Source organism: Acanthochromis polyacanthus, chromosome 13 (assembly GCF_021347895.1).
Source record: "Acanthochromis polyacanthus isolate Apoly-LR-REF ecotype Palm Island chromosome 13, KAUST_Apoly_ChrSc, whole genome shotgun sequence".
Taxonomy (NCBI): domain Eukaryota; kingdom Metazoa; phylum Chordata; class Actinopteri; family Pomacentridae; genus Acanthochromis; species Acanthochromis polyacanthus.
In genome coordinates, this window is record NC_067125.1 from 37,083,159 (window position 1) to 37,095,994 (window position 12,836).

Here is a 12,836-nt window from a genome sequence, read left to right on the forward strand (position 1 = left end):
GATGATATTACATTAAGCGCGGAGATCTCATATATCAAAACGTGAGAACTACTCCCTTACTGTATGTGCTTCATCTTAATGGTATCGCTGGATGTCAAGGGCATGGAGGAAATTAAATCGGAAAGTGCAGATAGACCAAAGAAGATATTATCTCTGGATGATTGCAGTTTTGATAGGTATTCCAGTGAATTTCATTTTCTCCGGATAGGGAGAAGATGAGTTAGCCTGCACATTTGCTCATTTTTCTTCTACATGATTTATGTGAGTTGAGTATAAAACTCTCTCCTTCTCCCCCCCCCCGTACCCTCACCGCCTCCCCCTTTATCAGGAGCACATACATGCATGCACACACACACACACACACGCACATGGGGTGGTAATTTATTGCTTTTGAGTTGTATCTTGTCTGGGGCAGTTCATGTGACTGTATGCATGCATAGTTTTTCTGTGGTTGTATGTGGGCAGGCCACAGTGCGTGGAGCTTTTGTGTATTCGTATGCATGTTTTAGTGTGTGTGTTTGCACTTGTGTGTCCGCACGAATACGCGCGCCTGAGATGGCAGCAGAGCCATCAGCGGGAATGATTCCAGGGAGACGGGGGAGTGTCATTACTCAGACTTGTTTACATTCTAAATACGTAATGAAATCTTGTTGGTAATAATGACGGGAATAAAAGTTTAGGAAATTGTAAAAGTGGTGAAGTTTGAGAAATGAGCCCCGGCCTGTGAAATAGCATTTGGGGGCAGGAAACGACATTATTATGCAGTGCTCCTGCCTGCCTGAGACATGAAGATGAACTGCTGGCGGGTCATAAAATGCTGTTAGCCCTAGCCTGAAGTATGGCACATTGTAAAAGAGCCCTGATCCCATATTGCCATTATATATAAAAGTATAGCCATACACAACATTATTTTTCATATAAGATGAGCTCGGATACAGTGGCTCAGGCCCCCCAAATACATACACTGATAGGCAGACTTTTTTCCTTCTTATAAAATATATAAATAAACATATTGCCATGGAACCCATCTCTGCCCTGATCTTATAGACCTCGATATTAAAAACAGAAATATTGCATTTTCTAGGGGCTCTGTTTTTCCCTGTCCTCTTTTGGGTATGGGATATATCTGTGTGTTTGTTTAGGTGGGGGGGTGGCAGAGAGGGGGAGAGGAGGAAGAGGAGATGCAGAGGAAGCCCGAGCGGAATTCAACAAATGAAAGAAAATGGAAACAGATGAAGACTTTAAAAATATAATGAGATGAATATTGAGCATATCAACTCCAGCATAAAGAGAGTTGGTTGAGGTGGGCGGTGTGTATATTGAAACAGTTTATTGACAGAAAATAATGGTTACAATGGCGCAATTAAGATGAATGTTACAGTAGATGGACTGATGATGGCATTGATGTCCCATTTTTTTCCTTCGAGATGGTTCCTTAAAAGGAGTTTGAAAGGTGAGGTGAGTTTATTCAAACCCACATTTCACCAGTGTATTCATTTATAATCCTGAATTTTTCAGTAGGATATGCAGAGCCAAGAAAGAGTCTTGCTTTCTTTTCTCAGTTTCTTACTTGGGGCAATCATACACTTGCTTTATTGTCTTGGAAAGCTGACTCTTTTGTAACCGTACTTGAAAGGACATAGACACATCAATTAAAGCTAAGAGGACATAGATAAGGTCCTAGTTTGTCTTTTGTGGTGGAGGGCTGTTTCAGCACAAAGCAAGTGAAAAGATAATAACTTGAAAAACAAATAATCAGTAATTAACTAGCAATATTAACAGTAACTAACGGTTTCAGCACTGAATGTGCACGGTGAACCACATTTTTCCCCCTTATGTTGTTATATTCAGCGATATATTTCCAAAAACTTTGATTTAAAAGAAAAGAAGTTTGTTTTTTTCTTAGAATTTTTTTTGGTACGTCGTGACACATTCCCCTCATGTTCGTTTGAGTAGTAAAGATGAGTTGAGCCACACTGCTCCTTGGAGCTGCTGGGAGATGATTGCTTATTGTGTCTGCTGATTCCAGAGCTCAACTAATCATCAGGAAGACCAGCAGTTCTTTGCTCTTCACCCTCTTCCCTTGTTCTCTTCCTCAGCCTTATTAATTTGTCAACTGAGTTCGACATGAGCTGGATATGGTTATCACCGATTGAGAAAATGATTATATAAAAACAAAGGGGTGGACAGATCATGTCAGAAGAGGATGGCTAAAAGTAACTGACTGTTCATGTGTTGCTCATCTTTCTGCATGTGGTGTCGCTCAGCCTCGCTCTTTGTTCTGATCAATTTTTTTCCTGTCTTTTTGCACAATCGGAGACGAAGTCTTCTTGTTCTGTGGTCAGATAGACGAGTGTAAATCATTTACTGAGACAGTTGTCCAACCATCAAACCACAATCTGGCCAGAGATGGCCTATCTGACCTCAGTTCTGTTTCTCTGTGCCTGCTCTAACAGGCATTTAGTCATCATCTAACCCGCCACACTTTGCTTTGTCTGGTCGGCCTCGGGCACCATAATAATAGTAATAGTCTCGTGGACCATAGCATGACTACAAATAGATGAAATTTCCTGCATGCAGTACCTCATTAGACACAGGGTAGCATTGTTTTTACCTAGCAGAGTGAGGGTAATTTATTTTTCTAATGGGACGTGTTTATTTTTGACTAATGGGACAGACACTGTGCACTTAGCTCAGCTAAGCCTGCCTCAGTTCATCTGTCGTCACTGCGGTGAGGTAAGCGAACAAGCTGGAGGCCTACTGTGGGCATACTGAACTTCCTGGCTCATTTCGGGAAGGAGTTAGTCTGAATCAAGTGGGTGTGGGTGTCACTCTTGGCAAGAATAGCCCAATAATAATAGATTCTTTTATGACAGCTACTTGAAAAGGAGGATGTTTTTTAAAACGGTGTTCTTTTACACCTCATGAAAGAGAGAGGAAAAATGCAATGCATTTGTTGTTTGATACATTTAGAGAGGGCTCTGTTCTTATCAAGAGGCGGATATCTCACATCTTTGCTGCATATAACTGAAGTAGTCACTGCCAAATTCGACAACTGTGGGCAGCACATATCATGCTGATGTTCGATTGGCCGCTTGTGTGGAGGAAAGTAGGCAGGATTTGACCTTGTTTATCAGGCTGTCTTTGATTTTTTTACAAAACAATTTCTCTCACTTTTCATGTGTAAAACCAAATCCCAGCCCACTGAATTTCTTCCAATAATAATGATCGGTAAATGTGTAATGTTTAGATATTTAACCCTTAAAAACTGAGTAACATTCACTTCTCTTCTTCAGGGTTGAATTTCTCTCAAAGTTCTCTCAAATTTTTCCCATTGCAGTGAGGTGTAGTGTGTGAAATGAAACTTAGCAATTTGGACCTTTCAATGACGCCAGGTGTTTGTCTGTGCAACAACTCCTTGAAGAGAAAAAATATTTGGAATTTACATCAAATTTGTTTGTATTCACATACAACTCTGAGTCATCTCCACACTCAGTTGAATAAGTGACACAGTCGCCGTTATCACCAGCTAACACAGCAGAGTTATGATGATTGACGTGCATTTATCTGTTTTTCTTTGTGTACAACATGACTCAAAACAGAATGTCGGATTTGGAGGAAATTTTCAGGGAAGGTCAGAAATAGCACAAGGACCAGCTGATTAGATTTTGGCAGTGATGCGGCTTATCGTCTGGATCCATGGATTTGTTAAATATTTCTGTATCATTGCGAGATAGCAGCACATCATCACTGTAACTATGACAACAAGTAAACGCTTTGTCAGCTGCCTGCAGACGATCACATGATTGCGATAGGGCTGCACCTAACGACGCGTCGATGAGTCGTCTGAGCACGATACGTCATCAAAAGCGGAAGTGAGCGCGCAATGCAACAGAAATTCCCTTCCGACCGGAACGCGGAACACGGACGGATGACGTTCGTCCGTGTTCCGCGCTCTGGTCGGAAGGGAATTTCTGTTGCATTGCGCGCTCACTTCCGCTGTTGATGACGTATCATGCTCAGACGACTCGTCAACGCGTTGTTAGGTGCAGTCCTAGATCCCAATCCCCTGCTGTGGACTTATCATGACTTATCCATTGGAAACCATATGACCTTGGTGCTATACTGCGCTCTCTGAGTGCTTTTCTTGTTTCATAATATACTAAATTTAACGGCAGAACTTATCTAGTATTCCTTGTTACTAATCGTTTCTCTGTGAAACAAAGGTTTGTCAAATAATTTAGTTTTGAAATAACAGCAAATGTCAACATTGTCTCCAACATGTTCCTACATTGCATCTCACTTTGTATGGAAAATAATCAAAATAATGGATTTGGATTTCATCGCAGCGATTAAAAGATGTGAAGAAGTCACCTGTGTACAAATAGAGAGCAGTGATCTAAGACTATGTTGTGGTTCTGATATTGCCAGTTTTCAATCTTCCCTACACATTTATGAAAAATGATCTCTACCTTTAGCATTTTATGGTAAGACACATGTAAAAAAAACACTGCCGTTTCATAATCTCTATTCACTGGATGTGATGAAAGCTACAAAACAGCAAACAATCTGCAAGCATTACCATGTTCAGTGATGAAAGATCTGGATAACCTGGATTGCAATGGAGAAAACAAGAGGCAGCATGTATGACCAGACCTTATGATTACTATATGAACCTACAACTAAAGGTAGTGACTTAAACCTTAAATAGCCGTGGGTTCATAGTGTTCATCGCTTCGAGCTTCTCTTAGTAGCAACAGTTTTCATCCTGTCTTTCAACGTGGGCTGATACAGTATAAACTCTTCCATGTCCAACGTGGATTGATGACATGTCATAAAAAGTAGTTCTTTTGAACATGCTCTTGCCTGTAAGACTACTGAGTCACTTAGTAAAGGTCTGTTAATTGTAGGGTTTGTGGTGGGTATTGTTGCCTGCAGTGTCCTTGAGCAAGACACAGAACCTTAAGTTGTTCCGAGTCCAGCTCCTTAGAGAGCAGCTTAGCCACTATCGCAGTGTGTATGTGAGTAAATCAGAGGTATTGTAAAGCACTTAGTTCTGTTCTCAGGTTAACAGCGCTGCAGCATATAAGTGAAGTCCATTTACCATATGAATGGCTCTGTAACATAACCCCATTAAATAGTAAAAGTCTCTATATTTCTTTCTAAAACCTTCTTATTTGACAGCTGTGTCTGATCCTGTCTGTCTTTGGTCCCCTCTGTGTCTGTATTCTTCATCATCATTTAAGTTCTTTCTTGCCTTTCCTCTTCTTCACACTCCCCCTCTTTTGTCTGCAATCGTTCCGAAGCTCTGAAGAAAACAAAAGCAACTTTTCCCTCCCTGTTGTATCTTTTTGTCCCATTCTGTCTGTTTTTCCCTCCTTTTCTCACAGTGTGATAATCTGAAGTCTCTGCAAGAAAAGCACAGCTCATTTCCAAGTCACACTACCACCCTCTACACAAACACACACAGACACACAATCACACAATCCTCCTCCTGGTGTCTCATGTTTGTTTGTGTATGTCGGAAAAGGCACGGTTCTAATTGAGGGGCGAAGCCACTTCAGATGCGGCGGGTGCCTCTCTCCCAGTGGGGGGAACACAGATCTGCCTCTGGGGAGCGCAATTAATGCCTTTTTATTGTTTACTAATGAATTACACACAGAGGGAGCGGGCATGCATGTGTGAATTAGAGTGAAAAATAGAGAGTTTGTCGGGAAGCAAAAACATGCAATACTGTGTGTGTACTTGTGTGTTATGTATCATTATGTTTGCCTATTTGTGAGGTGACTTCTAAGTACCTTTTACATTACTTGTGATGATAATTTGATATTAATTAGCCTGTTATCCTGTCAGCTTCTATTTAACACTGTAGACAGGAGACAAAGTTTTTTAGTTTTATAGTTTTTTTTCCCTCTTTTTCCCTTCTGCATTTATTTAAAGGGCAATTCAAATGCAGGATCACACTGGGCAGAAAACAGCTTTGATGCTCGCTGCTAAAACTACCAAGCATGTTGCACCCCTCTGGCCACAATCCAATCGTTGTTGTTGTTGTTGTTGTTATTAAGAAATAGTAGCTTGGATTTCACTGGTTAATTTCATAAGAAAAGAAAGTTACTTGGGAGTTTCAACCCTGACAGACAGCATACAGTAGCAGCAGTGGTGTGATTCAGTGTTTTATTACCCCTTAAGGAACTGGCAGGAGCGTGGTGGTGCGTGTGTGTGCATTTAGGATGCATGGACTAACACATGCCTCAAGGCCGATGTAAACAAATGCTAATGTAATTACTGAGTGGGCGTTGTAATAAACTGTAACAAAGATGATTGCACAGCACACAATGATCAGAATAGTTAAGCAGTGATGTGTTATTGCTTTAAGTGACTGGTTGTACCAGTACTGATTTCCATGTCATTGTAAGCCATGTGCCATTAAGCACTGTTCAAATCCTGCCCAGCAGTTTTATTTAGTCGTGTATAATCCCTCCCTATTCTGTCCCAGTGAATGCAAAGATACCAAAAAAGAAGGAAAAAAAAGACTAATTTGTTGCCTAATCAGTTCTGCACGAATGTGAATGAATGTGTGAGCATAAATCTGTGTGTGGATGAAGGCCTCAAGTGTTCCTGCTCTTCTCCGGTGTTAAAGTGATTGGTAATTTTGTCTGTCGAGCAGCACCAGTCAGTGTGAGTGTGATCCACTGTGTCACCTGCTACCGTGGAAGCTCACACACACACCCACACACACACACACACACACACACACACACATACATGTTGCATTAAGTGTGCCTCAGTCTGTGTCTGTGCGGAGCCTTGATGTGCGTTCCATCTAGGATACAGCACCCTGACATCGCTACATTAAAGGGGGTCATTATATTTCCCTGACTGCCATCGAAAAGTGACGTTTTTACAAAGTGACAAGTTTACAGTTTGATAAATCAGATTTTTTGCTGTGCGTGGGGTTGGGGAGTCAGGAGATGGAATGGTAGGAGGAAGAGCCGGGTTGTCTGTGGAGGAGGAGGAGGTGGTGGGGGGAGGCAGACGGAGGAAGCGCTGCCTGTCAGCGACGCCCCGGCCCTGTCGTCTAAATGATGCTCCCAGGCAGCGGATTCAGATCCCATCCCCATTAGCATTTAATTTCTCTCTAATCCTACACACAGTCTCCGCCGCTGCATGGTAACGAGGGCCGCTTTGCCACAGCGGCGCCAAAAAAACCTCAGAGAGCAATCTGCAGCGTGCTCGCCTTTTATAGCTCCGTGCCCTGTCGAAACCATCATTCTTCCTTGACAATTAAGACCCTCAAATCTAATAGCAATGATATTGGAATTACAGCAAGGCCCTTTTGAGGGCATGTCAGGAAAAAAAGGCTGTGCCTCCCAATACAGCTGTCAAAGCACAGGACCCTCCCCCGTTCATGCCCACTAAATGTTTCTGATGCGCACACACACACACACACACACACACACACACACACACACACACACACACACACACACACACACACACACACCATGGGAAGGGGAATATGTTGAGTCTTTGGCTGTGATCTTTGTAAAATGTGCTCTCTGTGCCCTCTTATCCAACTCTCCAAAGACTTGTTACAGCAGCTTTTGTTTTCTCTCTTCCCCTCTCACTTCTCTCTCTCTCTCTCTCTTTCTTTGTCTCTAAATTTCTCTTCATCTCTTCCTCATTGATTCTCCCTGGTGTGTCAGAGATGCTGCTTTCTGTTTTTTCCACTAGCAGGGTTTTTACAGACGACGAGACTAGTAGCTCGGTGAAGTTGTCCCCTGGTGCTCTATGAGGACAGTTTACGGGAACATTCACTCTAACGGTTGCAGTTAAAGATTATCATGGGTAAAATATATTTTAGCCTAAGGGACTCAGCTGTTTTAGAGCCGGATTTCATAGATGGAGTTGTGTAAGCGTGGCGGCTGTGTGTCCTGTCACGAAGTGCGCTTTGTGTGATATCTCAGGCAGCGGGGTGGGAAAGAGCAAAGTAAATGATTAGATCATCCTTTTAAAGAACAATTTGGAGAGCCTTTATGTCAACAAGTGTCTGCCCTGCTTAACGTGCCCTCAAGCAACACACTCTGCCTACCAGCTATTCTGTAGCCGCCCCTGACTTCTGACCAAGAAAAATAACAAACTCCCATTAAAATATCACTTTGCTACGGTTGCCTAATTTTCTGTTTCATGTTTTGTCCCTTTTTCCCTCCCTTTCTGCAGACTCCAGCAGAGCAGGCTAAAGTCCGAATGCATATGGTCCTGCAGGCTGCAGGTAAGTGGATGATAATAACGCTTCTCTTTTTGTCACAGCGTGGTTCAGAACTGTTGCCATGGCCCGACACGTGCCAATTGTGGCCACTCACTCATTTAGTGAATTTGAAGGCAGTGTGCGAAAATACTGTGTAGTGGAGCCTCAGTCTGTAGTCCACCTCGCTGTGCTAAATCACATATTTTCTACATTTTGATGAGCCTTTTTAGTCCATATCTGATTTCATTCACAAATAAACCTCTGTGATATCAAAGGGGGCTATGCAGTGTTACAGCATATTTACATTTTCATTATATTTCTGTGACATCTGATAATTTTATGGCGATTATAGTTAATTTATTGAGGTCACCACTGACTGTCAACTAAACGGGACATCCCGTGCACCACACAGTGTGCATAAAAAATGAAAATTCAAATGCAACACTGTGAAGCCTTTTTAGTGTAGTTACTGTTTCGATGACAAAAGTCAAATTGTAAAACCACTTGAGAGGAAATGTGTGAATTTCAAAATATATTGGGGATTAAAATATAGTTCTTTAACCACATTCTGCTGCTGTAACCCTGAAGTTTTGGGAATGAGCCACAGTCTCATGTGTGTTCGCTCCGCTGTGGACCTGGACGGGTTTCATGGTTGTGTTCCTACTCACAGACTCACAGCACCCCTCCCTGCACACATTACAGCGCTCTGCGACACACACACAGACAAATGCACACTCACACTCTCCACTTTGAGTGCTTCTGGGCCCATATTCACTGCAGCTTAATTTCAAACACTCCTCCCAGTACATAAGTCATAGATGTCACCATGCACACGGTGTATATATTCCAGTGTGTATTCGAGGAGTAGAGTTGCGAGCCAGATGTGACAGGCAGAGATTGACTGTGGAGAAAGATGTCTCCGTGTTTACAGTCATGCACACACGCACACACACACACACACACACACACACACACACACACACACACACACACACACACACACACACACACACATGCACACTGCACTTCAGAACAGGGCTCTAATTTCACCACAGGAAATATATGAAAGAACCAGACATCTATACATCATCTATAAAGCACCCAGCAGCCACATACTTACCTCACTTAAGACTTGTTCTGCCTTACTGTAGGCCACAGAACAACACTGCCATCCCCTGATGCGATTTCAGTGATTTGAACTTTGTCAGGCATATTTTACATGCTTCATCATACTTCAGATTGATAGTTTACATGTGCAGTTTGTAGTTTTTTTTTAGCCTGAGGACAATTTAACTTCTGTTTCACAGTCAAGTTTAGAGAAATGAAAGTTTTTCCTTGCTCTAGTATGTATTCTTATGCGTGTCAGATACCCTCCACACTCCTTGCCCAGACACCTCGAGGGTAGTGTTATACTAATGGTGGTGAAGCATCATAAAATTGAGCATGTGGCTTTGAGTGCGTTGGGCCGGACTGGTGCAGACGCAGGCCCAGGGCCAGACACAGGACTAAAGGAGAGGGTTTAATGTGCTGGACATGTCTCTGGTTTTCTTCTCTCCCTGGAGGCTTCCAAAAAACAGGTTTATGGCTAAGTCAGAGACCGTCTTCACCGTACAGCCCAAGGTCGGCCCGTATCAAGCCTTGCTCGTGATCATGTCACACATAAAGACCTACAGTAAAATACAAATGGACAACAGATTTGAACTTAATAAAGAAGTTTATGTTGAGTACTTGGACTGATTTATCATTTTGTCTCTGCCTTGTTTTCAGGTGCTTTCTCTCATTTTTGAGAGTAACCATTATGTGCCCTCGGTAATTTAAATCATGTTTGTGTAATTACAAATATTGGCAATATCTTTTTTCCCCCCTTTAAGTCCTCTGAACCTGCAGCTGCTAAGCCTCTTGCTGCCAAATCATCTAAATTCATCTGGCTCACATCTCTTCTTGCTCTCACCATTTTTATTTCTCTTGTCCCTCTCCATCTATCTGTCGCTCACTCACTGTCTTACTGTCTTTGTTCCAGTGTTGTTAGCGGGCAGAGGGAGATAGGGATGGAGGGCGAGAAGGAAGCAGCAGATGTTGGGAGGTTGTGTGAATGTTAATGTCCTGACGTAGCCGTGGAGCTTAAGCTTCCTCCTCCTCCTTCCCTCCGTTCCTCTCTGAGCGCCCGCCAGGCTTTCTCTCTCGGGGTCTCCTGACATCCTTAAAGCCCGCGGCTCTCCTCTCCTCTCCTCTGCTCTGCTCTCTTCCACCTCTTTCTCTCCCATCCCCTCCCTCCCCTCCCTCCTTTTGTCCGTCTATGGACTCTCTCTAGTCAGTAGAGAGCAGATCATCCCATGGCTAAAGCGGCTCAGGCCTTTGTGTTGGGGGGCTCTGTGGACCTGTAATGAGCCCCTCGGCTGGCCCGCTGGCCTGCTTAGCGCTCACTGGGGGCTTTGAGAGTGTGTGTGTGTGTGTGTGTGTGTGTGTGTGTGTGTGTGTGTGTGTGTGTGTGTGTGTGTGTGTGTGTGTGTGTGTGTGTGTGTGTGTGTGTGTGTGTGTGTGTGTGTGTGTCTGCGCGCGCACATGCTCGCTAGTGTGTGTGTGTGTGTAGGGGAGGGATGAGGAGGGCAACACTGGCCCCCAATGAAAGAACTGGATGGATATGTTTATGGGTCACTTCCTACTTGGCCTACATATCAAGAGCACACACACAGCACACCCATATTTCCAAGCAAACTCACTGATTGATTTCATCAATAATAAGATCATTTTCATCATTTTCACCATGTGATTATTTATTATTTTAATAATTATGTGAATGGGTTCTTATTAACCCTCGGAACCCCAAAACCAGCAGGTAAGTTTGAAAGGCATGTTTTCTTTCCAAAATCTCCAAAATGGCACTTTTTATCAGAGCCAGAAACTATAATAACTAAAGAAATCATCGGATTTTTACCTTTCTGATGGTCCTTGAACTACTCATCCATGAAGCACCATTCTGTATGAAAAATTAACCAAAGCTTAAAATAGACTCATTTCATCAAAAACACTTGATTCTAATTGCTTGATTTAAAAAGGTGCTTAAATGAACAATTTGCAAAAACCAAATTGTGTATAAACATGAAATACCAGAAGCCATTAACTGCAAGCAACAGTCATGACAAAAATTAGTTATTTAAAAGTACTGTGCATGTTAATTCCTTTTTTTTTACAAAATCAAAGAAAATGAAATTCTGTTTTTCTGTGACCTGCGGCAATATAACTTTGTTTTGCTGCGTAAAAAAAACATTTTTGAGGTCTTTGTACTTCTAATTCTGCTTGTGCTGTTTCCACAGAGGTGGAGGACTTTTTATTGTGGTGAAAAATGAGCCCACAGAAAGAAAAAATGCTCTGAAACTGCTTTGGGTTCAGAGATTTAAAACAGGCTTTACTGCTGTCAGGACATGCCTCAAGTATAAAATGCATATATTGTAAGGAGAAAAACTTTCATCTGAAATACTTGTCTGTCAAAGATGGCCACAAAATCAAAGAGCACTCATATACAACATAGAGTATTTATTCTTTACATTTTTCTGTGCTTTTGTTTTTGGTCCTGACTGTCTTATCAGAGCCAGTGTTGGCTAGATTACAGGGAAGTCTCCTTCACAGGTTGTCATGGCAGAGGAGGTTCAGCTATATTTAGTTGGACCGTGTACAGGTTATGTGCCACTTTATATGACTTTTTCCATAGTTTTTCATTACCACAGTTTCTTGTTGTCAGATGTTCTTAAAGTGCATTTCTCGTGCCTAGCTTCATCTGCACATATCATGACATGTACTGGATACTCGCATACATCACACTTTACCATACATGTACTTTGCTATAGCAGTCTTCCTGTTTTGCACAACCAAAGCACTCAAAAGAAAGTACGTTCTTTCGTTCCTATATATTTTCACGCACACACACAGCAGCCACAGCATTGTTGCATATACCCTTATCTTTTCAGCCACTTGCTTGGTTCTTGGCTCTTTTCATAGCAGTGTCCATTTCCACTCAAATGAGCAAAGTACTGTGTGCAGCAGCGGGCCTCTCCTTATCCACATGTCAATAGGGAGTGTTTGCAGAACACCCACTTAGGACCTGAGGGCCAGGGGTCATCAAAACCTCCTTCTTCTCCCTATTGGAACCTTTGACAGCAGCAAAACAAACAATCCTTAAGATCTCATCAGAGGCTTGAACTTGGAAGGGTCTCACTGATCTGAATTAACTTCTTCTGTTGGTCTGACACCTAGCTAGAGCTGATCGAAGGAAAAGTTGTCTAATTTATGGTTTTGAGTCAGTTATATAGAGGACATATTGGTTTACATTTTCTGTAATTTCAAGTGAATGAATGTGGTAGATGTATTTTATTACCTCTTCCAACATGCTTTAAGAGGTGTAATATAGAGTAGATATTCAGCAATATAAAGACGTCAGTTTGATTTGATTTTTTTTGTGTTTGTTGTCATCTGGTTGTTAAATATAATGGGCATCTGTGCTTGCTCATGTCCACTTAAGCAAATGTTGGTGTCATTAGTTTGTTGTTTTTTTGAAGCTGCGCTTAGAAAAAAAACTCTCTTGTTTGAATAT

The 12,836-nt window shown here is 42.2% G+C and overlaps 1 protein-coding gene across 2 annotated transcripts in view; it reads left to right on the plus strand.

Moving 5' to 3' along the window:
- Positions 1 to 12,836, plus strand: part of rsrc1 (arginine/serine-rich coiled-coil 1) — a 120,792-nt gene that overhangs the window by 51,574 nt on the left and 56,382 nt on the right. For both annotated transcript variants that reach the window (XM_022196110.2, XM_022196109.2), the window contains exon 6: positions 8,221 to 8,272. In XM_022196110.2, the coding sequence (XP_022051802.2) occupies positions 8,221 to 8,272 (52 nt within the window). The remainder of the gene's footprint in view (positions 1 to 8,220; positions 8,273 to 12,836) is intronic.